The 22,828-nt window shown below is 31.7% G+C and overlaps 2 protein-coding genes across 2 annotated transcripts; one reads left to right on the top strand and one right to left on the bottom strand.

Moving 5' to 3' along the window:
- Nucleotides 1-4,484: 4,484 nt before the first annotated feature.
- On the top strand, nucleotides 4,485-6,579 carry LOC11432618 (heavy metal-associated isoprenylated plant protein 22). Its single transcript, XM_003614475.4, has 3 exons — nucleotides 4,485-4,633; nucleotides 4,736-4,811; nucleotides 6,113-6,579. The coding sequence occupies exons 1-3, from the start codon at nucleotides 4,559-4,561 to the stop codon at nucleotides 6,403-6,405; spliced, it is 444 nt and encodes a 147-aa protein (XP_003614523.1). The 5' UTR covers nucleotides 4,485-4,558; the 3' UTR covers nucleotides 6,406-6,579.
- A 3,885-nt stretch (nucleotides 6,580-10,464) lies between these two features.
- On the bottom strand, nucleotides 10,465-17,001 carry LOC11433179 (protein NRT1/ PTR FAMILY 3.1). Its single transcript, XM_003614474.4, has 4 exons — nucleotides 16,840-17,001; nucleotides 16,388-16,605; nucleotides 14,404-14,963; nucleotides 10,465-11,711 (listed from the first exon to the last, which is right to left on the bottom strand). The coding sequence occupies exons 1-4, from the start codon at nucleotides 16,937-16,939 to the stop codon at nucleotides 10,823-10,825; spliced, it is 1,767 nt and encodes a 588-aa protein (XP_003614522.2). The 5' UTR covers nucleotides 16,940-17,001; the 3' UTR covers nucleotides 10,465-10,822.
- Between the last annotated feature and the right edge of the window lie 5,827 nt (nucleotides 17,002-22,828).

Raw genomic sequence — 22,828 nt, 5'->3', positions numbered from 1 at the left:
TTCCAGCACCCTGCATAAAATTATGCCAAAACCATTTTGCTGTGGAAATGGTTTCTATGAGTTGTACTCCAAAATCATTTATGGATTTATGCACCATAACCGCACCCTACCTCTACGAACCAGGAGATATTTGTTAGTTTATTTTCTCCCCCCATTCTCTTTTTTATTTTCTCTTCTTCTAAGAACTGCTAATGACCTTTTTGGCCTTTAGTTTTAATTGGTTCAAAAAACAAAAACACGGGTATCTTTGTACAGGTGAAAAGGTGTTGGTTGTTAAAATAGACCTTCATGAAAATGAGTGGGTCATTGTAGCAAACCCCCATAAATCTGCAGTTTTGTTTTTAGTCCCTATAAAAATAAATCACACTTTTTAGTCCCTACAAAATTTTCCGTTAGTGTTTTTAGTCCTTGTTAAATTAAAATTTGTTTAATTATGCTTAAACTTCTAAATTTTTGAATGATTTTTTACTACCATGTTCGTAACATCGTAAGACACTCTTTTATAAAATCTTTTAGTTTTTTAACATGTAATGAATTAAATATGAATTTTTCTAAAAGCCAAATTTTCAAGATTATATTAATGAAAATTTGGACCTAATAATAAAATTTTGAGCTACTTTTTTGCGGAGGAACTTTGTATAATGTTCTAAATAAGTATGTAAAAAATATGTTGAAAATTTAAAAGGTTAAGCACAATTAAGCAAATTTTAATTTTACAAGGACTAAAAGTATGTGTTTGTCCCTCTTAAATTAAAATTTGTCTAATTATACTTAAACTTTTATATTTTTAAATGATTTTTAACAGACATGTTAAGAACATTATAATAATCTCTTTCATAAAAAATTAGAATTTTTTAACATGTAATGAATTAAATATAATTTTTTTAAACGCCAAAAATTCAAAATAAACCTAACGAAAATTTGGACTTAAAAATAAAATTTTGTGCTAACTTATTGCGGAGGAACATTTTATAATGTTTTCAACAAGTATGTAAAAAATTTAAAATTTTAAGCATAATTAAACAACATTTAATTTAACAGGGATTAAAAACACTAACGGAAAATTTTGTAGGGACTAAAAACTTAATTAACCCATATATATATATATATATATATATATATATATTGGCTTTTAGGACTGTTTTGTCTACTCTTTACTCTGCATTTAATTTGTGAAGCATAACTTTGCATTCAGATAGAATTACAATCTTTTGACATTTTAGTTTTAATTGTGATGTTCTGGTTTAGTCTTTGATTTGTAATCATTTTGGACTATTTATCATCTTTAGGATTGTGTATTACATTCCTATTATTCCAGGAAAAATATTAATTATGCTTATCCTTTATAATATTATATGAGAAAAGGTTAATTGTTGGTGATGACGAGAGTACATCTTTTTGAAGTAACCTATTGCTAGATGGTGAGTGTTTGCGGGTTAGGTAATCTTTTTGTTAGATAATATCTTTTCTTCTTGAGGACAATGTTGTAGATAGATGGGTTTGGTTACCCATCTTTCGTGATGGATACACATTCAAAGATGTGTATCGGATAATCTCTCGTCCGAGTAGTCAATAATTAGTTTTCATTCTAACATAATATGGAATAAATCGGTGTCTCTAAAGGTGTCGTTTTTTGCATGGAGAATTCTTAACAAAGGAATGCAACAAAATATAGTTTATTTCGTTGTAGGGTGTGCTTCCAGGGGGAAGGAATTATATCGAAGGTTGTAGCAATGAAGAATCAATTAATCGCTATCTTAGGTTGCAAATCTTTTGGTAGTATTTGGGATTCAATTCATCGGTAGTTGGGTATTTCAACAATAACCCAACTAATATTTTGAAGAATGCACAACAATTCGGGGGTTCTTATGTTTTTAGGAAAGAAATTTTGTTCTTCAAGTGGCTACTATTTGGTTGGTGTGGATGGTACGCAAAATACAGAGCTACTGATGGACCAAACACTTGAGCGCATTAAATTTTATTCTTAGTGGTGGTTGAAACCAGATAACTCATTATTTTTATGACTATCATGCATGGTGGTCCTATGCGTTAGTATGTATAAGGGAGGTTTTATCTATTATATCTTTTGGATTCTTAAAAAAAAAAATGTTTATCATTAAATTGTCGCATGCTTTCCGTTTGTATTTGATCATGCCAAAATGAGAGAAAGGACACACTTTTGTTTCATGTTGAAATTGCAAATTTTGATCATTCTTGGAATAATGTCCATCAATTGAGTGGGAGTACTGTTGGGGAAAACTTAGAGAGAGAAGCTCTGACTTCTCTCTACCTTCTCCTCCCGAGATGTTTAGGCTTTCCTAGGCAGCTAAGTGGTGGTTTCCCCCCAGTACCTCCTGGTCTCCTCCCAGCATCTCCTGGCCTCCCCCCAGCACCTCCTGGTTTTTTGTTTCTCCTTTCTTTTTTATTGTGTTTTTTTTTTTGGATCTAGATCCAGATTTGGCTATTGATGGAGGTTTGGAAAAAGTCTGAGCTGTTGAAGGAGAAGACCGTCAGTACCACTCTTGGTGTTCTTATGTTGAAGCCTTCAAGATCCTTCACCGTGATCTCCTCTACTTCGGCAGAGCGGCCACCACCAGAGCCACCCCCTCAAGTTGTCGTGAGCATACCGAAAGGACGGCTACTGCTGCGACCCCCCCCCCCCCCCCCCCCCCCCCCCACCTTGCAGAAAACTGAGTTTTGTTTCTCTTCTCTGGAGCTCGGCACCGAAAGACCTCCGTGGAAACCTCCATGGGTGATTTACGGTTCGGTTTGTTTAGCTTTGTTTGAATTCTATTTCTCCATTTGTGGGTCTTGTCTGTTATTTATGTTGGTCTGTGTGTTGTGTTTTGTTTTTAAGTTTAGTTTGTTTTGAGTCACTGTCTCTACTGCGTTCGAATTGCTGGTATCACACAAGCTTTATTGGCCTCTATGAGAATGAATCCAGTTTCACTACCTTTGCCCATCAATTGATTTTTGTCCAGCATGACAAAGTGAACAAATCCGAGACCAAAGTGTAGTAGAAATGGGCGTGATGTGGTTGAAGAAATGATCTGTAACTGGATAGGAAAAAAGACTCTGGATTCTCACATCTCCTTTGTCAGTTATTGAAGAAATGATCCGTAACTGGATGGGTTGTTAGGTTATGTAATTTGGCTTAAATTCTCATACTTGTCTCCAAAGTTTAGGTGCACTGCAAATCATAATTTAGTAGGCTTTTTCTCTTGTATTTAGCTGTTTGTAATATTCTCTGTTTTATGAAATGTTAATCTATTGTTTACCGTAAAAAAAAAAAAATGTCCATCAATTTATCAAACGTTATTGAAGAATGTTTTGATAATGACAAAGAAGTGAAGGATCTTACTTTCGTATTAAGTTGAATCTCTTTATAACCTTTATAAGATCTCAAGAGAATATCTTTTAGGTTTAGCGCTTGCTAACCCTTGCTTCTGTACTGCGTCACATTTCAAGAGAAATGAATATTGATTTATCCAAAATAGACTCACTATTACTCAATTCATTTACTAAATTTCAAAATTGAAATGAATATAATAAATTTTCAATTAGTTGATCCATCTGTGTCTAGATTACTGTAACGATCTATCGATGTGGGAAAGATTGCATTTTTATAGGAGTAAGAGTTACTTTGATTGATTTAGTTTTAACTAGTATGTCTCATACTTATTTTCTTTATACAAAGCACCCAACTTATACAAATCTATTTAGGTTGGTCTGGTGGTGTTGACTTGAGACTCGAAGGTATGTTTCTCATAAAATCTCAAGTTCAATTCTTGCTAGTTCAAATTTCAATGGGCTAAAATAAACTCGACTTGTTGTAATAAAGTTTGCCTTCTAGAATAAACTGAATTTGTTGAATATTAGATTTGATGAATATATGATTCAATCATAACTCTTTCAATTTTTTCTGATGAAAAAGAAGAGGCTAGGAAGCCCCCTTATAAAAATAATTTTCTATGTTTGCAAATTTCTTGTCCCCTTATAAAATTATTTCAACCTCTTCCATTAAGTAGCTAGGAAGCCACTGATTAGGAAGACAAACATGTTTTAATTAAACTAATTGGTGTAAGTTCCTTAGAGAATGCTTGCAAGACTTATTCAATGACCGTTATTTTCTATGTAATGATTGGAGCATCTCTTAACTTTTTTAATTAATTTTTGTTTAGTAAAAAATTATATGAAATCTTAGTCGCAATTTCTCTTAAGTGTGTGAACAAATATAAAAACTAAAGTCAAGTCAATTAATCAATATTTTCTTTTACTACCATATAATCTTTCATTTATTTCTTGACTCAACATATAAATCTTTCATTTGACGCTAGAAAATAATTTATGTATTCAATGTGGAGAGTATAGTATTCTATATAGTACGTCATTAAATTGATGTACGAGTAAAATTATCAAACAAAAATTATTAATTTATTATGACCAATGTATTGCTATTGCTATATATATGAAATCATGCATGTTGAAGTTCACAAACAACTAAAGTTCCATATCAAATTTTTTTCAATAACAAGTTACCTTGGAGCACACACAAATAATGGGTATTTTTCACCAACTTTCAGAATTTTTCACTTCTTGTACAAAGCCACCAGAGAAACGTATTCCTAAGAAGGTTTTCTTCATTCATCTCTACTTTAATTAATTCACACACTCACACAATTGAGGTTTTATGTGCCTATTATAATTATTTTTTTTATTTTTTATTTTCATTTAGACCGTTCATATCAGGGTGAAAATGGATTGTGAAGGTTGTGAAAAGAAGGTTAAAAACGCTGTCAAAGACTTTGATGGTTCGTATTTATATTTAATCATATCTATATGGTTTCTTTGCGGGTATTTGAAATACATTTACAATCACATTTAATTGTGTGAGTTATAGTCACTAGATTACTAGACTAAAAAAAAAAAAACACTTAGAAAGAGTGCCATTAACATACTAAATCACATGGGTTTAAAATAACTAATCAGCCAAAAGATGCAGAATAAACTAGCTTTTGTATGCACTACAATTAATAGAAGGAAAAATTATAATTATGTTCATGACTTGGTCCAAAAATGTACATGTAAGCAAAAAAATTATTATTAGTTATGCATTCATTTTAGGGGTGATGGTCATTTTATTTCTTAAATGTATAACGAATAGATACATCATTAAAAAATTTATAATGTTTTTGCATATCAAGTAACAATCAAGAAATTTTTCCCTTGGCCCTTCAATTTTATTTTATTTGTTTTTATTATTATTGTTGGGTTTTCAAACATATGTACCATGTACTCATGATGCACGGGGAATTAAAATATTTCATTACAAACCTGAATTAACTGAATCCTATAAATATTTATGACAATAAAAAAATATATATGCATAAGTAATTATGACAATAAAAAAATATTATATTTCATTACAAACCTGATTAAAATATTTAATCATATGCGGAAGGAAAATATATATGCATGAGTAATTATGACAATAAAAAAAATATTATATTTCAAAATACATGTATTTTAATATTATGCATAAGTTTTTGTTTTGTTTCACCGTTTATATGCATTTTAAAAAGAATATTCATATGTCTTCGAAGTGTATTTGAACTTATCGAGGTTTGGAGCTCGAATTTCTCAATTCGAACGTTAAATTTCCCACTTCTCCGTATTTAATGTGTGTTAACCTAGTCACTAGACTGTTTGACCGAAAAAAGTTATGAAATATTTATCTTGTTTCTTTGATGCAACTTCTTTTACTTTGACATATTTTCGTTGCAACTTCTTCTATCACTATCTGACTTGCAGTTGTACGTTAAAGTATTATACTATGCAATTTGTACAAAAAATAAACTAAGGCAGACAAGGAATATTTTTTAAATATATAAAATTGCAACTCCAAAATCGTAGGAAACAGCATTTCAACACATAAAGTTGAATTAATTAATTATCATGTACCAATTCAAGAGAAAGGAAAAGGCTAAGCAATTGTATTTGGAAATAGAAGAATTATTTAGAGTAATAACTTTTTTTTTTTTACAAAGAGTAATGATATTTGAACGAACAAAAGTCATCATAAATTTATTAAGAAAATGATATTATGTTTCAGGTGTGGAATCATATAATGTAACTAAAAACCAACAAAGGGTAACCGTGACTGGACATATAGATGCAAATGAGATCTTAGATGAAGTGAGGAGCACAGGAAAAACAGCTGATATGTGGTCCTTAGTTCCCTACAATTTAGTGGCTTATCCTTATGCAATTGGGGCATATGACATGAAAGCACCAACTGGTTTCGTCAGAGGTGTCCCTCAAGCTGTGGGTGACCCTAAGTCTCCAGAGTTGAAGATGATGGCACTTTTTAATGATGACAATGCAAACGCATGTTCAATCATGTAATTTCATTTAGGGAAATGTTTTGTGTAGGGTGTATATACATCTTAAAATAAAGAGGAAAAATGAGAGAAAAAAAAGAGTGTTGTGATTGATGTAATTATTTGATGATAAAAAAAAAAAAGTGTTGAATTGATTTGTAAAATTTATAGCGTTTGTTTTCTTTGTCAGTTTCAACCATCAATTCTTTGGATAAATATCATATTATATTGCTTTCTATCAACAACACATACAATAGCAGATCCAAAGTGTGTGTTCTCGTGAGCTTAGCTCAGTTAGTATGGACAATGTATAAAATATGCAAGATCCGGAGTTCAAACCCCGGCCACCACCAAAAAAGATCCAAAGTGTGTAGGAGAAGCCTCAAATGAGCTAGATAGTTGGTTAGATTTTCTGTTTTGCTTAGTTGTACTTCGGTTTATAAGTTAGTTGAGGTGTACTCTAGGCCTCTACATTCATAATCAAGTTAAGTTGAATCTTACATATCTGAGTGATATTCATGCACATTGTGTTAAGAGTTAATTTATAACTACTTAATTTTAGGTTGTTAGTGATTTGTTACAAAAACAACCAATTAGTTAGGGATAGTTTGTGCTACAAGCATGTGATAGTTTGTCTATATAAAGGCTTTATAATGTCATGTGTGTATTTATAACTCAATGAAATTCATATTGCAAGCAATAGTTTTCTCTATTATCTCTTCTTTTTAAAACAAACTCTTATTTTTCTTCTTCCTTATCCAAACCCTAGAAACCAGGTAATAACTGTTTTCCAGTTAAAACAGTTTTAACTGTTTATCCACTTTGTTCTATTGACATATCCACCTAGTTCTATCAAGAAACACCATTGCTACGTTAACAATTAGTATAGAGATCATGGGTTCAATCTAAGGGAAACATGAATGAAGTGTAAGGGGAATCATCATTGGAAAACACTGAGTGAGGTGTGTGCATTGATTTCTTGAAGAAGAAGCAAGATGAACAATAACCGTTTTGGATCAAACATTCTAGTTCTTGATGGCAAAAACTGGGAACGATGGAGTGCCTTGATGAGATATTTGTTTGGCACACAAGATGTGAGTGATCTTGTTCATAATGGATATGAAGAACTTGGTGCAAATCCAACTGAAGCGCAGAGGTTAGCATACAAAGAATCAAAGAATAAAGACTGTAAAACTATATTTTACATTCCACAAAATGTTGATAATCAACATTTTGAGAATATATCAAAGGCAATAAGATCCAAAGAAGCTTGGGACATTATGGAAAATTATCACAATGGGGGAGAAAAAGTGAAACAAGTAAAGTTGCAGTCATATAGAAGAAGATATGAGATTATGCAAATGGAAGAAGATCAAAAAGTAAGTGACCACTTCTCAAAACTGATTGAAATTGTGAATCAGATGAAGAATTGTGGTGAAAACATCTCTGATCAAATAGTTGTTGAGAAAGTGCTGAGATCTTTAAGTCCAAAATTTGATTTCATGGTAGTGGCAATTCAAGAAGCTAAGGATGTGAAAACTATGAAAATTGAGGAATTGCAAAGTTCCTTGGAAGCACATGAATTAATGGTGATTGATAGAGGATTAGAAATATCAGTGCAGCAAGCTCTTCAAGTTCAAAAAACTAAGAAAGAAGGAAATTACAAAAATTTCAAGAAGAAAGGAAAAGGTAAAACAAATTGATCAAATAATGGAAAATTCAAAGCTGATGACAAGACTGAATCTTCAAAAGAAGGAGGGGTCATAATGATAAGGGAATTCATTTGGTAGGATGAAAGAAAATTGCAAAACCGAAGAATCTTGGCGGCCTGGGCATTAGATCAGCAAGAGAAGCCAATACTTGTCTCCTTGGGAAATTGGTTTGGGATTTGATCCAAAATAATAATAAGCTTTGGGTGAACATGCTTTCGGATAAATACCTAGCAGGGGGCGAGCATTTTTAATGCAACCTCCAACAGCAGCAGCTCCGCAACTTGGGCCTCCATTAACCGTGCAAAAAATGTCTTGATTAATGGCTATTCTTGGCGAGCAGGTTCTGGTTCTTCATCGTTTTGGTTCAGCCATTGGAGTGGCTTTGGATGCCTCGGAGCTCAAATCCCCATCATAGACATACATGACCTTCACCTCTCTGTGAAAGAAGTCCTTAACTCTAACGGCAATAGAGCGCAAGCGCTATACACCAACCTACCTCAAGACGTGACAAACTTCATCAACAATGCTTCAATTAAGTTCAATGACGCAATTGAGGATGCCTTTATCTGGCCTCACAACAAGAATGGAGTTTATACCACCAAAAGTGGATACAAATGGCTTCTCTCACAACCAGGTTCAGCCAATAACTCAAACCACTTGTGGTCGTGGATTTGGCATCTCAAAGTCCCTGAGAAGTATAAATTTCTAATCTGCCTCGCATGTAACAACGTTGTCCCCACTTTATCATTGTTACACCACCGTAACATTGCTCCTTCTTCAACTTGTTCTCGGTGCGGTTTGCATGATGAAACGTTTTTCCATTGTATGCGTGATTGCAGCTTCTCAAGAGATATATGGCACAATATTGGTTTCAATGACTCGGAATTCTTTGCTATGGAGGATGCAGCGGACTGGCTCAGAGAAGGAATGAAGGGTCCCCGCGCTACAACCTTTGCTGCAGGTCTGTGGTGGACCTGGATGCGTCGAAACTCAATGTGTCTAAGCAATGAGCAGATGTCGGTACCCATTGAACATAATTCTCAAACTACCCATTTATATACATCATGAACATGCAATTTCATCATCAACAATTCAATTATCATCAAATTAACATATTCAAATATATCACTACAACATGAGCACGAATTTCAAAGATTGGGTTCACAATAATCACTTATTTCAATTAAACACTTATTCATACAACAAATGAAAACTACACTAAATGATTATGATGAATTCTATCCCCCTTACCTTAGTTAGATTAATCTCCCTAGCTTAGACTTCAATTTTTCTCCTAGCTCTCTCCCAATCCTTGATTCTTCTAGTTCTCCCTTCTCTCTAACCCTTTTCTCCTTGCTCTCACTTTCTCTCTCTTACTCTCTCAAAAATATATTATGAAATGAAAGTGTATGGAAATTTCTCATAAGACTAGGCTTTTATAGGATGTTCCCCCTAAATGGGCCTAACCCTAAACTTAATGGACTTAACCCATTTCTATTCAAATCAAAAATGTTTCTACACTCTAAACGGTAAATTACCAATAACGGTCACTTAACGGTAATTACTAATAACTATCCCGGTAACTTAGCAAAATAACGGTCATCACGAAATACTAAAAATAATCTTTACTAAAATTTATTAATTCCCGCTCACTTCCAAAATGACCAAAATACCCCTAAGTCCAAAATGACTAAAATATCCTTCTAACACGGGAACCCATGAAAATGCACTCAATGATTGATAATCACACACAAGCACATATAAACACATAATAAAACAATTAAAAAATAAATCTAGCGAAAAATCGGGCTGTTACACACGACATGAGAAGAAATTAATACAAGGTATAAAGTTTTGGTGCATGTTTCGGTGCATGTCAGTTTGTAGTACTAGTACTATCTAATTAAGTATCGTAACCTCTCTTAATATTGCAAAAAAATAGTGCCCGTTTTCTAAAATATTTTTTATATTCACTTTTTTCTTTTTTATCTATGTTATTTTGTAAAATCTTCATTTTTCTTCGATCTTGACCCACTTGTCTCGGTTCGTCACTTCTATACAAGTTCTTCTTACTCAATTCAATTTGCTTTCTCTGTCACTCCTGCTTCTTGATCGACTCAATGGTGAGTAATCAAGATTAAATTCTCAAGGCTGGAAGATGAAGATGCAGAGATCCCTTGACTTGATTCGAGGGGACATGAGTAGGAACGGGTTGATAACAATTTGGCATTTTGCGCTAAAGCAAATTTTCATAATTTATATTCTATAAAAAGTGCTCCTTTCTATTCTATAAAAAAAAAAAATTCTACTTTAAAGAAGTAAATGAAACCTCAAAATATAAAAACCAATAGATGAATAGAACTAATATTTTTCCAAAAAACCATCAATTAAAAATGGACACACAGAGTAGTTATTATTTATTTTACAGATGTGTTCCACAAAGCTAAAGTAAGCTCACAAATACATTCCTTGTACACTAAATAATGATAATAACTTTTTGTTGAAGAAGCTAAATTAACTCACCCAAATTAGCATCGGAGAAAATTGAACCTGAGATCTTGAGGTGGGGTATACTCTCAGATCCCAAGTCAATATCATCAGGCTAACCCAAGTGGGTTCTATATAATGATAGTAATTATTTATGCAAATGATCAACTAACTTCTACAAGTGTGATGACCAAATCCAAATCTAAGCAACTCATAAAGTATAGTATCCTTATAAATTTTTACTTAAACTGTAGTACTAGCAAGCTCAATATTGTTGTCTTCAGAACTGTTTTCCCCTTTATGATGAACCTGAATTTGCTTATAGGTATACATTTTAGCACAAATCAAGTAGTAAATGAGATTAATAAACTGCAAGAGTGTGATTAGCCAGTAAAAGTATTCCAACTTCCCTTTGTTGAGATTATTATCAGGAAGCCAATTGGTACCATTAGGCCCTTTAGTAAACTTGTGTACCAAGGTAACCAAAAGTGTACTGATATAGTTCCCTAGAGAAATTGATGTCCAAAAAAATGCCATTGCAGTACTTGTCATACTCTCAGGAGCTTGATCATAGAAAAACTCTAAATGCCCTATTGACATAAAAGCTTCAGCCATTCCATGAAGACTATACTGTGGAACAAGCCAAAACACTGAGATTGGGATTATTTCACTAGAGTGTTCGATGAGTCCGTGTTCCATAGCGACCTTCTTTCGTTTCATTTCGACGAATCCAGCAACAAAGGTAGCAAAAAGTGAGATCACAAAACCAATGCCCATTCTGTGAAGGAAGGTTATACCACGGTCGAGTCCAGTGAATCTACGGGCTACTCGGATTAAGACACGGTCATAGAGGGCAGTAGTGAAGAGCATTGTGAGGATGGTGAATACCGACATGGACCCTGCTGGGATTTCGAAGGACTTGGTTAGGTGTCTGTTCATAGTTTTGGCTTGTTGAAGGGAGAAAGTTCCTTGTTGGGCATATGCTGTGATTAGAAGAATGCCTGATGCCCATATTGGTCCCATCCTGATTATTGATTTCAATTCTTCCACTCTGTGAACAGTTGATAGCCTCCATAAGTCTGGTGTTTTGGTATTGTCTTCCTCAGTCACTATTGCTGCCTTGTCTAAAAATCTGGATTATAAATTTATAATTAGTTTCTAATCTTGAATAATATCACAACATTTGGTAGATGATTTTGTTAAAAAAGATGTTGGTACAAAATCAGCTACTAAAAAAGTAAAATTAGTGATGAAAATTGATAACGAGGATCGGCTCAATAATCTTTAAAAATAAAAGAGGCCTAAAATAAGTTTTGGTATATGAGGTCATTTTTGTCAGCATAAAATACCATTTTTCTCATAAAATTTAATGAAAAATACTTTTTTTTTGTTTGTAGGCCTAATGTGACGGCTTTAATAGCCTTACCCTTTGACCGACAAATAACAAAAAAAATATCCTCTACTTTTTTTTTCTTTTCGACACTATAAAATTAGAGACAATTTTGAGTTGAATTTCGCATTTTAATATCAAAATTAACTTTTCTAATTTAAATGCTTTTTTGGTACAAGCTAAATGCAGAAAAGATGGAATCAAATTTACTTGAAAAAATCGAGGAAGAACACCATACACTACAATAACTTGTGTAGCAAGTTATCACATATTACAAGGTTATATTGAATTGTAAATGGTTGTAACTGTTTCCTTTAATCTTAGGGGAGTTAGTTATGATCATATAGGATTGATCACATCATAGCTTAACATTTTAATCATAGATTAAGTATGATTACTTGTAAGCTTGTACATTCGTTCATTATGTTAAAATTCAATACAATTCACACTATAATTTCTCTCACACACTCTTTTTTTTTTTTTTTTTTTTTTATAATTTTGTGATTTGGTCAACACTATTTCAACATTTTTAATAGTGACGATTGTGTATGATAGTTTGACACAGTATGTATTTTAAAATTAGACTTTCATTTAACTACTTATATGATAGTTTTTGTTAGAGAACTTATGGAATAATTTTTCACTTCCAACCTTTTTTTTTCTCTCAAATTAAGAGTCAGAGATCAAACTTTTAACAAATTGTTCAAGAGATAAAACTCCTTTATCGCTTTGACGATATATTTTTTCCATATTTATAACAAAGCTCTGTTGAACTGGGCTGAATAGAGTGGATGGATATGTACAAGAGACTAGTGGTGTGTGTAAATTGGTCCTATAATAATGATGATTAATTTGGCTCATAGTTCACGACAAAACAAAGTGATGGTCAATGTCTTATCTATGGCCCACCGAAAGAAGCAAAGAGGTTTTCCCTTCCAAATAAAAATGAGAATAGGCCAGGCTGTTTTACGAGGGTCTCCAACTTAGAAAATATTTAGGTGCCATAGTTTTTTGGTGCGATTGGTAACATAAGTTCATTTTAGATGAAAGAGAATGATGAATGAATGATTAAAATAAATTATTTAAATGAAAAAAAGTATGTTGCTAACAGAGAGATAAAACAAAAGTATCAATGATATCAATGGCACAAAAAGCCAATGGCACTAAAGTGCTTCCCCGACAACTTAGTCTACAAATAGATCAGACTTACAAATTTTTCAAAGCTTATTTAGTAAAAAGAAAAATCAAACCACAGGTTATAAATAAAGCCTCTACTTAAATAAATATATTATTTATTTTAAATATTATTATATTATACTTTGCACTTTGAATAAATTATAAATTTGTTTTTTAAAAAAAAAAAAATTATAAATTTGTTAACCTTTATGAGTAATTTAAGCTTATTAATATACATTAATTTTTTTATATATTTAAATATTTTATTATACATTAAAATTGAAATATGATATAATATAGAATAACATTCTCTAAAAATTCATGTTGCCAAAAAGATTTTTTCATTGATATATTAGTTCGATAGTCTATTTAAATTTATATTATATTTCTTATTTAAAGATTTGATATGAAATAACTTTTGTAATGATGTTAGCTTTTTCCCGAACATAGCATGAGAAATGAACTCCAAGGATTATGAGGTAAGACTAATCTTCAAGATGTATCTCTATAAAAATCAAATTCGAATTCTTTTCTTAGGAGGGTCCTACTTTGGACAATTAATCACTTCCTCAATTTGTGAATATCTTCCAATCATTGCTCACCTAAGGCCTTTATCAACTCAATTATTGAAACACTCATGTGATGATGTGTTTTTTTTTTAGAACCTCATATGATATGCTTTATCAAGAAAGGAAACAACATGTTCCTGCCTCCTGCCTCCGTCTCTAATTATAAGATCTTTTTGAAAAAATTAAAGAAATTAAGATAATGAATATTTGTATTAAATATGTTTGTAATTACTATTATTTTTACAATTTTATCCTTTAAGAAAGAGGGTTGGCTTATGTTTTCAACATTCTATTTATTGCTGATTGAAGAAAAAGATGTATAATAAATAGGGGCATGTATGTAAAGAAATAATTAATGTAGTTGGAAATAGAAAAGGGATCTTATAAAAAGGGACAAAAAAAATTCTCAAAAGGATCTTATAATTAGGGACGGAGGTAGTATAAAAAGGTCATGCTAACCGGTATCCCAGATAAAAAAAAGTTTTAAAATACTTTTTAGACTTCTGAAAAGTTGACTGCACAAGTTTCAATGTCATATTATTCCTTCCATTTTATAATAATTGTTGTTTTTCAAGAGAAATTTTCTATTTATAAAATTCTTAAACGATTGACCCAGAAACATTGGCTAACAAGAACATAGATTATGGAAGGAAAAGATAAGAGATACATGAATCAGTTAATATACTTACTTTAACTGATCTGAATGAAGCAGCTTCCCACCTAATGTTATTGATGCATCAAGTTCATCATTTTGGTATAACAATGTAGAGTTAGGCACTTTAGGTATCTTCCTCTTACGAAAAGCAGCCACACCCACTTTCACAAGTCGGGTAAACGGGCTTCCTTCCGGGTTCAAGTTCCGGTAAAGTGGATATCCACCAATGAATGCAATTATTGAGATAAACATTGCCAATGTGGGGATTCCAAGGCCCCATCCCCATCCAACATTGTCTTGAATATAAACTAGAACAGTCACAGCCACAAGTATAGCTGTTCCCATGACAAAATAGTACCAATTAAAATAAGTCCATGTCCTTGTTTTTTGGTTTGGATCCGATTCATCGAATTGATCGGCTCCAAACGCTACCACACAGGGTCGGATCCCACCCGATCCGAGTGCACTTAGTAGAAGTGATACATATAGAATAGCGAGTTGTCTTGAACTAGCTTCCTGGCATACCTCCTCCCCTTTACAAGGAGGTGGTCTTAATTGTGGAAGTACCGCCGACATAGTCAAACTAATCATGCCCTGATTATTAAAAATCACAAAAATTTCGATAAATTAGAATAAAAAACTTTCAATAAGGATTAATCATCGTTAAATAGTGGTGAATTCAAAGTATTTATAACATATATATAAAAAAAATGGTTTCAATCATCATGCGTATGTACACAGTCTATTGATGGAGAAAATATGACATGACATGTTTAATGCATTGCGCAAACAAAAGATATCCTCAAACATCTACATGAGTACATACTATTTTCAACAAAAAAAAAAAAAAGCATACTATCATGATTCATTTATTTAAGTCTGCATAATTCTATTAAAATATTTATTCTTTTTTTAACTTCAATTTAGTATAGTAACCTTTGAGGTCTTCAAAGTCTAAAATAATTTTGGACAAAACTTTAAAGAATTACTGTCTTCAAATTCTAGTGCCAAAGACAATACTCATGTAAACAACTAGCTAATTTTATTAATTATGTCGTTTTTTGGAAAGCTACGACAATATATTTTTTTTGGCTTCAAGCCAGGACAATATATTGTTATATACGTAATAGGAAAACTTAACTAAAACTTCGAGGTAAAAAATGAATTGAGGTTCATGTGAACATATAAGGTTGGAGATTTGAATATTAGATTCCTCAATTATTCATCATAAACAAATGAAATTATAGTGATTAGACTACTTAAAGAAGAAGAAAAAACGAAATGGGGATGTTTAAAATTTCACTAAAACCGCTCAAAAAAAATTCACTAAAAGTTTTGTATTTTTTTTTTGAAATAAAAGTTTAGTAACTTTTGTAATATAAAAAATGACAAACAAGAAAACCCAACCCCAAAAAATTTCAAAACGGACATGAAAACTAATTTGGTTCCTTAAGGTTAAAATATGGCATTGGTATCCTTTAATGTGAACTTTTACATATTAAAATGTTAATAAAATATATCAATATTTAAATATAAAAAAATCATTATTTTAAATTTCAAGATTTACGGTGCAAATCTATTTAATATTAACTATTCATTTTAACCATGAAAAAAAGCTATTCATTTTCATGAATGGGTAGGATTCTAGTGTTCTAACATGGCTCTAAACACCCAACTAGGTTATAACACCAATTCAAATATTGCTTTTTCTTGGCACACCTTGCGCTGAGAGGAGCATCTTTTATCGTTTGATATAAAATTCATTTTGGCTTGTTAAAAAAAAACAAACCAATTCTAATATAAAAATGCACAATTTTTATCTTTCCTATATATGAACCCGACCCCATGACAACATGAGTTACAATTATTAGCAATCAAATAATTTTATATTATTTTATAAAATTATTCACAAAAATATCACATGATTTGATCATTATTAAAATTTCTTGTTTAAAAGTGTACATATAATTTCAAAAACAAGCTAATGTAAAATCATAATTTAGAGGGAAAATCATTACTATCTGGTATATGATGGAAGCAACGGTAATAGTCATGAATTTTCCAGCAAAAGAATCAGAAATGAAGGCACCAAGCAATGGTGTCAAGCTTGAAGTTCCTCCAAAGTTAGTGAGAGTGTTAGCAGCTTTTGTTAATGGCATGTGAAGCTGTGTTGTTAGGTAGCTTATCATGTTTGCATTGAAACCCACCACTGCTAACTTCTCAGTAACCTCATTAGCTGCAACAACAGAAAATTAAATCAACATTAATATTTCTTTAGTTTACTATCTAACCCCTGGTTCGATTCCCAGGGGAAACAATGTTTGATCAGTGTGCATGCCTCTACGCATAAGTCAGATTAGTCGTCCACCTTTGTGGGTCGAAAACCAGTGCGAAAGCCAAAAATAAAATAAAATATGAGTTACAAAAGTTTGTAAATGTAATATAAAAGAGTTAGGGTTTCAAAGCATACCAAAGATAAAAGGCATTGTTGCAAGCCCTCCTTTTTTCCTTCTAGTAAGATTACCATTCTTCTCCATCTTTTCAAAACCTGTATTCATTTTGCAGTACATTAAATGACTAATATAGTTAGGTATTTAAAGGGAAAACTTGTGGTTTTGACCTATCACGGAAACCACATTGTCAAATGTTCACACTACCACTTGTAGACTTATAATAGCCACAAATTAATAAGATTATTGTACTTTCTTTCCAACCGTAAAATGATTTTATCCGAATAAAATAATTATAATTTTGATATATTGGTAAATAGGTATGGGACAAGATATTTCTGTCTTGTATAGTTTTAACTCTCATGGCCAACTTGCAATGTACTACTGCAATGTGATGATTTTTTTTATTTGGTTAAAAGTATCTACAGTGTGCTATAAAGAAATTACCCTAGTAGAGTTCCTCTCAAAAATAACAAGGACTATTTTATTTTATTTTCGTTTGCCAAGCTTCTTGCTTCTTTAGCTTTTCATATTGGTATGCTAATAGAGTGCAGTTATTGTTTTTTTATTATACAATTAAGTTGAGATTTAAATCTACTCAAAACATAAATAAACCATGGTATTCAATTATAACCTTTTTTTTTGGGTACATTCTTTTTTAAAAGTGATGGTTCAGAGGCTAGGCTCACCAAGCTTAATGGACTAGAACCGCAGCAGCTTGTTATCCCTCCACTATCAAGAGCCAGAGGTATTCGCTGCTATGTGAAACCAGCCTCACACAGTGCCCTTTAATCTAGGAACCAAGAGACCAAGGCCTTCGCCCAAATCCCGTGGCCCAACTCTCAACTTGGAGCGGGCAAACCAACATATTGCAGAAACCAACCTAGCTCAACAAGCCATAGTCATGTCCTATAACCTTAGTGCTCCCACTTGGGTGACAAGTTGACGCTACCCAACTCAGCATTCAATTAGAACTTTTAATTTAATAATTTTTTATGATTTTTTGTTGGAAATTCAGATTTTTAGAAATGGTAGAAAAATCGGTGGTATTTAATTAAGCTTTTTATAATTTACAAAAAAGTTAAGAAGATTGAATATTTTATAGGAGGATTTTTAGTGACAGTTTTATTAACTATAAATCGATCCAACAATCATATTCAAACTCTTATTTTGTTTACATGAATCTTATTCAAACTCTTAATCACTTTTCTACTTTTGATTTCCTAGGTATGTCTAATAGGCACCTCAAAATAGAGGTCTTGCAGTAGAAAGGTTAAATTGTTTTTTATAATGAATAGTGATATTTGAACAACTCTTTTGGGACAATCTTATTGTTCTCTCTTCTCATTGGTCAAAAATAATAGAGAGAAAATAAGAAGATAATGTGAGTATGAGAGAGAAAGTTGTACAAAAATCATTTCTCTTTCATAATGCACGTGAAGGGTATAGAAGGGTATATGGGATACTATTTGAAGGTGTGAAGAAGTGGGATTTCACTTGGTGACATAATGTTTTTTTGTTGACATTTGTCCATTTTAGATGAGAAAGAATAATGGATGAATGATTAAAATAGATTATTTAGATAAGAGAAAATGGTTTATTAAGGCTCTGTTTGGGAAAAATAGCGGATAGCTGATAAGTTAGCTGATAGCAGCTGATGACTTATAGTTGATAAGCTAGTTGAAGTGTTTGGTAAAATTAGCGGTTCAACTAGCTGATAAATGTAAAATGACATAAAAGGGTATTATTAATCCATAATAAAATTCAAATCAATTGGTATTTAAAATATTTATAATATAATAATTTAAATATATTAATTTAACATGTCTTTCATATATTATTTGCAAATTCATAAATTTGCTAATGTTTAATTTAAAATTTATTTTCTTTTAGTTTTTATACTTTATATAAAAAAATTGAGCAAAACCATTTCAAAAAAAATTAAACAAAAGTTACTTGTGACCCTCTTAAACAAAAGTTAATTGTGACCCTCTTAAAAAATTAATTCAAAAGTTGCTTGAGGATAGCTTAGATGCTACTTCGTCTATTGCGTTTTGACGTCTTAGATTTTAGGTCTTTGATTTGGGGTAGGTCTTTATTATTTGCTTATATTATGACTATTGGAGATGTCGATACATGTATTGATGATGTTATGATGATATGGCTACTTGGTGACTTATTATATTATGGATGGATGTTGAGATGTTATATTTAAATGTCTATATAATGATGTTACTATTTTCGCTGCGATGTTTTGAAAAAAAAATTATGCATGCTTGGTGAATTAGAGGCGGTGTAACATCTAAATTCTTTATATAATTGTATCAGTAGCGTAATTTATCGCTTTTAGAGTTTAGGGTGTTACATTTATGATCTTTATGTATTTTACACCACAATGACCTTTCTTATCTCACATGCTTCTATATTGTCTTACTAGAATATTATATGTGAACTTCATATACATTTTTGAAATTCTGACACGTAGGGGATAAATGTCGTATACGATGTCCAAGATACCAGAAATGTTGAATGCAATGTGCAGGACACTTGATAACAAATACTTAACACAATAAACAATAAACAACTTAAAGTAAAGTGTAGGAAGAAAATAACGCAGAGTATTTGTTAGCCCAGTCCAGTGCAACGTCGCCTACATATGGGGGCATCGAAGCCAGGAAGGAAATTCACTATAATATTATTAGTTTGAAGTCCTATGTGAACAACCTCCAGTTCACTTCCTTCTCACCAAATAACTACCTTTGATATTTCTATCTAAGACTCTCCTAGATATAAGATCACATCTCACTTCCTCTCAATTACACAAACCATGATTACAAATAATACAATCAAGAAGCAGACACACTCCAATAAATAAAACCTACTGTTTGCTTAAAAGCTTCAGAGCGATTCACAAGTACAACTCAACTATCAGTACAGATCAATGCAACAATGTGATACAAGAGTGGCTCACAAAAAAGCAAGGACGTAATAAAACCCTAAATGACTTTATTCTCAATTGCGGCTTCAGTCCAAATACAACTCAACTAGAACAAATCATCTTAGTGCTTTGATAATCAATCACACCACATAGAGGTATACAAAATAAAGAACAAGGCTTAAAAACAATACCCTAAAATACTCAATTCAAGAATATCGCATATGATCTCCTACGTTTTTTGGTCAATCATGTTTTTAGTTTTGATGTATTGATAAGATGTGTTTGATCTCATTATAAATAATTTCTAGGCTTAATTACACTTTTTGTCCTCGCATTTTGACCAGCTCACGAAAATGGTTCTGCCTTTTTCAAATCGAACAAAATCGTCCATAAACTATTATGTTTCCATAAACGCACATAAATGACAGTTTTAGTCCAACCACCTATGCTCAACCATGAAATAAATAAGGAATAAAGCATGTGAGTACAAGAAATCTACTTTATTCAGCACACTAACAAAAAAAAACCCAAATTTCTAAGACATGTTTCATGTATGTAACATGTCTTAGTAATTAGGTTAGTCTGCTGAATAAAGTAGATTCCTTATACCCACATACTTTATTCCTTATTTATTTCATGGTTGAGCATAGGTGGTTGGACTAAAACTGCCATTTTTGTGCGTTTCTGGAGTTGAAAATAAGGAGGTAGGACTAAAACTGCAAAAACATGATAGTTTAAGGATGGTTTTGTTTGATTTAAAAGAGGCATGACCATTTCCGTGAGCTGGTCAAAATACGAGAACCAAAAATGTAATTAAGTTTAATTTCTATCAATTAGAAGTCCTACTTAACAAATTTTGATGTTAAAATCCATGTTTCTTTGTATATTTGGATTTCTACATTTATAATATCATATTCTAAAAACATTTAAAGAAACTTGTCAAAAAACAAAACAATTCAGAATCATTTTATTCCTATGTTCAAATAAGTTTGTTATCAATAAAACATCAACTAAAAAGGGTTTTGCTATTTTCCTCAACATTTATCAAATCTTTTAAGGGTCATTGTTCTTCAAACTAACTTGGTTTTTACCTGAGACACACCTTACAAAAACAAAAAAAAAAACCTAAACATTCTAAACACAATCATCACCAAAGTAAATCATACACCCTACGGTTACTATTATAAATTTTTTTTTACATTTTAGATTTATTTATTTAATGATGTATATGGTCTTTATTATAGACCACATACATCATTTAATAAATGAATCTAAAATACAAAATTTTGCTTATAATAATAACCGAAGGATGTAGCGTTATGATTATCACAATCCTTAGGAAACACAAACAACACATCCCATCAGCTCTAATTAATGATACATTATGAGACCCAAGTTAAGAGCTCAAGCACATAGGACTATCAATGGCACATGACTTTTAACTTATTTTCGGATTTCATTTTGGTCCCCTAACTATAAAGTGTCTCAATTTGGTCCCTTATGTCTTTTGCCGTTACCTCTTTTGGTCCTATCCGTTACATTTTAACTGTTTGATCTATTTTTCAAATAGAAATCGTTGGATCATGTAGATTTATTGTAGTCTACGGTGAATGATTAACATCTGATTTTTTTGAAGGCAAAAATATATTCCAGATTTTTTTTCAGAATTTTTATAAAATCATTTTCAAAATTAAAAAAATTTATTTTTTTACGAAATTTTTAAAAAAGATCAGATTTTTTTTTTCGAAAAAAAAGGTTTTTTAAATTTTTTCCTACAAATTGAGTCTTCCTTTATTCTCTCCTTCTCCTTCCTTCACCAAATTGAGTCTCTCTCTCGATATTATCTTTTACCTTTTCTCTCGCTTGATCTTCTCTCTAATATTTATAAAGAGATAGATACCAATTGGGGAAGGAGGGGGAAGGAGAAAATGAGGGAAATTATTGGCTGATATTCCTTGGGAGCCATGACAGCCCCCAAATTTTCTATATATACCATATAAGGCATAATATTTCTACTAATTTTTGGTTGTTGCAGTGGAAAGGCAACCTATCAAATCTATATATTAGATGTTCTTGTTGGGACGTGAATCCGCATCCCCCACACTACATTCAAGCCAAATAAATCACAACTACAATTCATAAATTTGACAATTTTTTGAAATAGTTTAATTTATATTGCGCAAATTTTTGACATCCCTAACAAAATAAATCAAGATCCGCCACTAAGAAAAATTAGAAGATCTAAATTCTTTCGTTTCATCGAAATGCGCCCACAACTCAACTTTGGTGACATGATTACCATTTTTCGACATAGGCGCTATAGGCATAAAGTTGTTATGTCAACGTCTTGTCTCCAAGGGATAACATAATAGACTATACTACCGACTTGGGAATAACTATTATGGACTAAGGCAAAATCTAATTTAGACTTCGAGAAATGATATTTGAACAACCATTTTTTACAATTTTTGTGACAATTTTCTCTCTCATACTCACATTATCTTTTTACTTTCTCTCCATATTGCTTTAGTTTTTGTGTCACTACCTCATTTCGGTTGTCACATATATGAATATTTAAATAACAAAACTCTTTAGACTTCACCTCATTAAGGCTATATCCTACGGTCCATTCTAAACCCGCACAAATCGTTGTACTTGTACAGCATATATATGAATCATTACTAAAAAAATAAAAATTAATGAGAGAAATTTAGAGAGGGAAAACGTGAAATCCTTCTCTAATTCCGTCATTAAATTTTATAACAAAAAAAAAAACTCTTTTGTGACTTAGGTATTCGAGTGTTTGCAGGAGAACGTTGCCATTGTTAGCTAGCTTCACCTTTTAATTACCGGATCAAAAGTCCGATCAATATATTTCTTATTTATAGCCCCTTTCTCTTTTTTTTTAATTATTTTTAACAAACTAAATTTATTTTATTTATTTTTTTGGTATAAAAACAAACTAAAAAAAAAAGATTAAAGGATATCAATACACAACGGATCCTTAAACTGACATATTCCTTGGCACTTTGAAGATTCGGTTCTTTAAACGACACTCCATAAAAGACAAT

This window comes from Medicago truncatula, chromosome 5 (assembly GCF_003473485.1).
Source record: "Medicago truncatula cultivar Jemalong A17 chromosome 5, MtrunA17r5.0-ANR, whole genome shotgun sequence".
NCBI classification, from domain to species: Eukaryota; Viridiplantae; Streptophyta; class Magnoliopsida; order Fabales; family Fabaceae; genus Medicago; species Medicago truncatula.
The sequence above is the reverse complement of the archived record's forward strand: the minus strand, read 5'-3'. Positions and strand labels throughout refer to the sequence as shown.

Coding starts and splice junctions, on each gene's coding strand:
- LOC11432618 (XM_003614475.4), top strand. CDS start 4,559: ATGGGTATTTTTCACCAACTTTCAGAATTTTTCACTTCTTGTACAAAG. Junction 4,634..4,735: donor AGAAACGTATTCCTAAGAAG/GTTTTCTTCATT, acceptor ATTTTCATTTAG/ACCGTTCATATCAGGGTGAA. Junction 4,812..6,112: donor CGCTGTCAAAGACTTTGATG/GTTCGTATTTAT, acceptor ATTATGTTTCAG/GTGTGGAATCATATAATGTA.
- LOC11433179 (XM_003614474.4), bottom strand. CDS start 16,939: ATGTACTGCAAAATGAATACAGGTTTTGAAAAGATGGAGAAGAATGGT. Junction 16,606..16,839: donor AACAATGCCTTTTATCTTTG/GTATGCTTTGAA, acceptor CTGTTGTTGCAG/CTAATGAGGTTACTGAGAAG. Junction 11,712..14,403: donor CTTCATTCAGATCAGTTAAA/GTAAGTATATTA, acceptor TTTATAATCCAG/ATTTTTAGACAAGGCAGCAA.